Raw genomic sequence first — 1959 nt, 5'->3', positions numbered from 1 at the left:
GAGAGAGAGGAAGAGAGAGAGAGAGAGATGACTAGTTGTATGTAGCCGTTTTAACACTGTTTGGGTTGTGCAGAGGGTGTGGTGGCGCAGCGGTTAGTGCGCTCGTCTCCGAAGCAAAAAGTCCCTGTTCGAGCCACGGTTCGGACACGGATTATTTTCGCCCCCTCCTGCCCACCCAGCATGCGGTAATTGGTACCTACTTCGGGGAAGTAAAGGCGGCGTGGAAAAGAACTGGCCACCCTACTACAACAATATCACACTAACAAGGCCAATCCCCAAAGTCCGGATCGGAAGCGGGAACAACTTTACTTTTACTCTAAGGTTATGTAAGAGACATCACGTGACACGAGTGAGAAAGTCTGCCACGTGACCTGACGAGCGATTGTACAGCATGACCTTGGCCAGTAACTCTACCACGTGATCGAAGTCAGCATTAAATGTGTCAAGTGATCTAAGTCAGTAAATGTTTCACGTTACACGTTATCTTAGTCAGCATGATATTAGTGTTCCTCGTGATCTAAGCTAGTAACAGTAGGTGGTTGGCGGGTGTTCTGGTGTGGTTTGCTCCTTCTTTCCTACCCAACACCTACCGTCCTTATCTCTCCTCCTTTTTTTTGTGTTTGTTACTCCCTTGTAACACCTCCAGTCTTCGGCACTTCTATGACCTTATTGTGTTGCAAGTGCCGTAAAACTCTGGCTGAAACTAAACTAAACTAGTAACTAAACCACGTGACCTGGGCCCCGTAACTGTGCCACGTGATCTACTAGGCCACGTGATCTACTGTGCCACGTGATCTATATACTGTGCCGCGTGATCTACTATGTCACGTGATCTATCATGTTACATGATCTACTGTGCCACGTGATGTAATGTGTCACGTGAACTACTGTGCCACGTGATCTATATGCTTTGTCACATGATCTCCCCAGGACTGGAGTCTGCCCATGACCAGGCGGTTTCGCGCCATGAAGCTGTGGATGGTGTTCAAACTGTACGGTACTAAAGGACTGCAGCAGAAGATACGGGAGGTGAGGAAGGGAGGGGAGAGGAGGGTGGGTGTGGATAGTGTTCAAGTTGTACAGTCTGCAGCCGAAGATACGGGAGGTGAGGAGGGAGGGAGGGGAAGGAAGGAGGGAAGGAGGGAGGGAGGGGAGGGGAGAGGAGGGAAGGAGGGTGCATGTGTGTGTATGTGTGTGTGTTTGTGTGTATGTATGTCTTTGTTTATCTGTATGTGTGAGTGTATGTGTGTGTGTGTGTGTGTGTGTGTGTGTGTGTGTGTAAGTGTGTCTGTGTGTGTGTGTGTCTATGTGTGTGCCTATGTGTGTGACCACGTTGCGTTGTCCATCTGTCCACCAGGAAGTCCGACGGGCCAAAGAGCTGGAGAAGATGATCGCTGAGGACCACAGGTTCGAGACTATGGGTGACGTCATGTTCGGCCTGGTCGCCTTCCGCTGCAAGGTACATATGACGTAATGAGACAGAATCTCTTTCGTTGCAAGGTACAAGTCGTGTATGTGTGTGAGTGGCTCTTTTCCTCTATGCAGACGATGGTCAATTTGGCGTACCTGGAGTTTTTCCTACAGTCACCTAAACCTGGCGCACTCTGTCTCATTATAACAGCTTGCCTCCTGCTTCTAAATGGTGGAAACAAAGGCTGAGTCATAACTTTAAAAAAATTTGTTCGGGAATAGTTAAAAAAAAAAAGAAACACAACAGAAGCTAGCACGAAATGAAACGAAACAGTTGTCACTAGTACTGGATGCTCCCAGCTTCCAATGGGGAACACGGTTATTACCGACGGACGCTCACAGCTGAACATACTGAACATTTCTGACATTCTAATACACCCCCTCCCCCTCAATTACTCCCAATCTCTCCCACATCCTTCCATACTCCCTGGATCGGTAAAAACAACAACCTCCCAAACTCCTCATCCTAATACCACCCCCCCCCCCCCC

The 1959-nt window shown here is 48.7% G+C and overlaps 1 protein-coding gene across 1 annotated transcript in view; it reads left to right on the top strand.

Moving 5' to 3' along the window:
• The window catches only part of LOC101860884 (aromatic-L-amino-acid decarboxylase), a gene marked incomplete at both ends in the record, with an annotated part of 21976 nt that extends 20517 nt beyond the window's left edge, over positions 1 to 1459 (top strand). The window contains 2 exon segments of the mRNA XM_013081139.1: positions 931 to 1029; positions 1358 to 1459. Coding sequence (XP_012936593.1) covers positions 931 to 1029; positions 1358 to 1459 — 201 coding nt within the window.
• Between the last annotated feature and the right edge of the window lie 500 nt (positions 1460 to 1959).

This window comes from Aplysia californica, unplaced genomic scaffold (assembly GCF_000002075.1).
Source record: "Aplysia californica isolate F4 #8 unplaced genomic scaffold, AplCal3.0 scaffold00117, whole genome shotgun sequence".
Lineage (NCBI taxonomy): Eukaryota > Metazoa > Mollusca > Gastropoda > Aplysiida > Aplysiidae > Aplysia > Aplysia californica.
The sequence above is the reverse complement of the archived record's forward strand: the minus strand, read 5'-3'. Positions and strand labels throughout refer to the sequence as shown.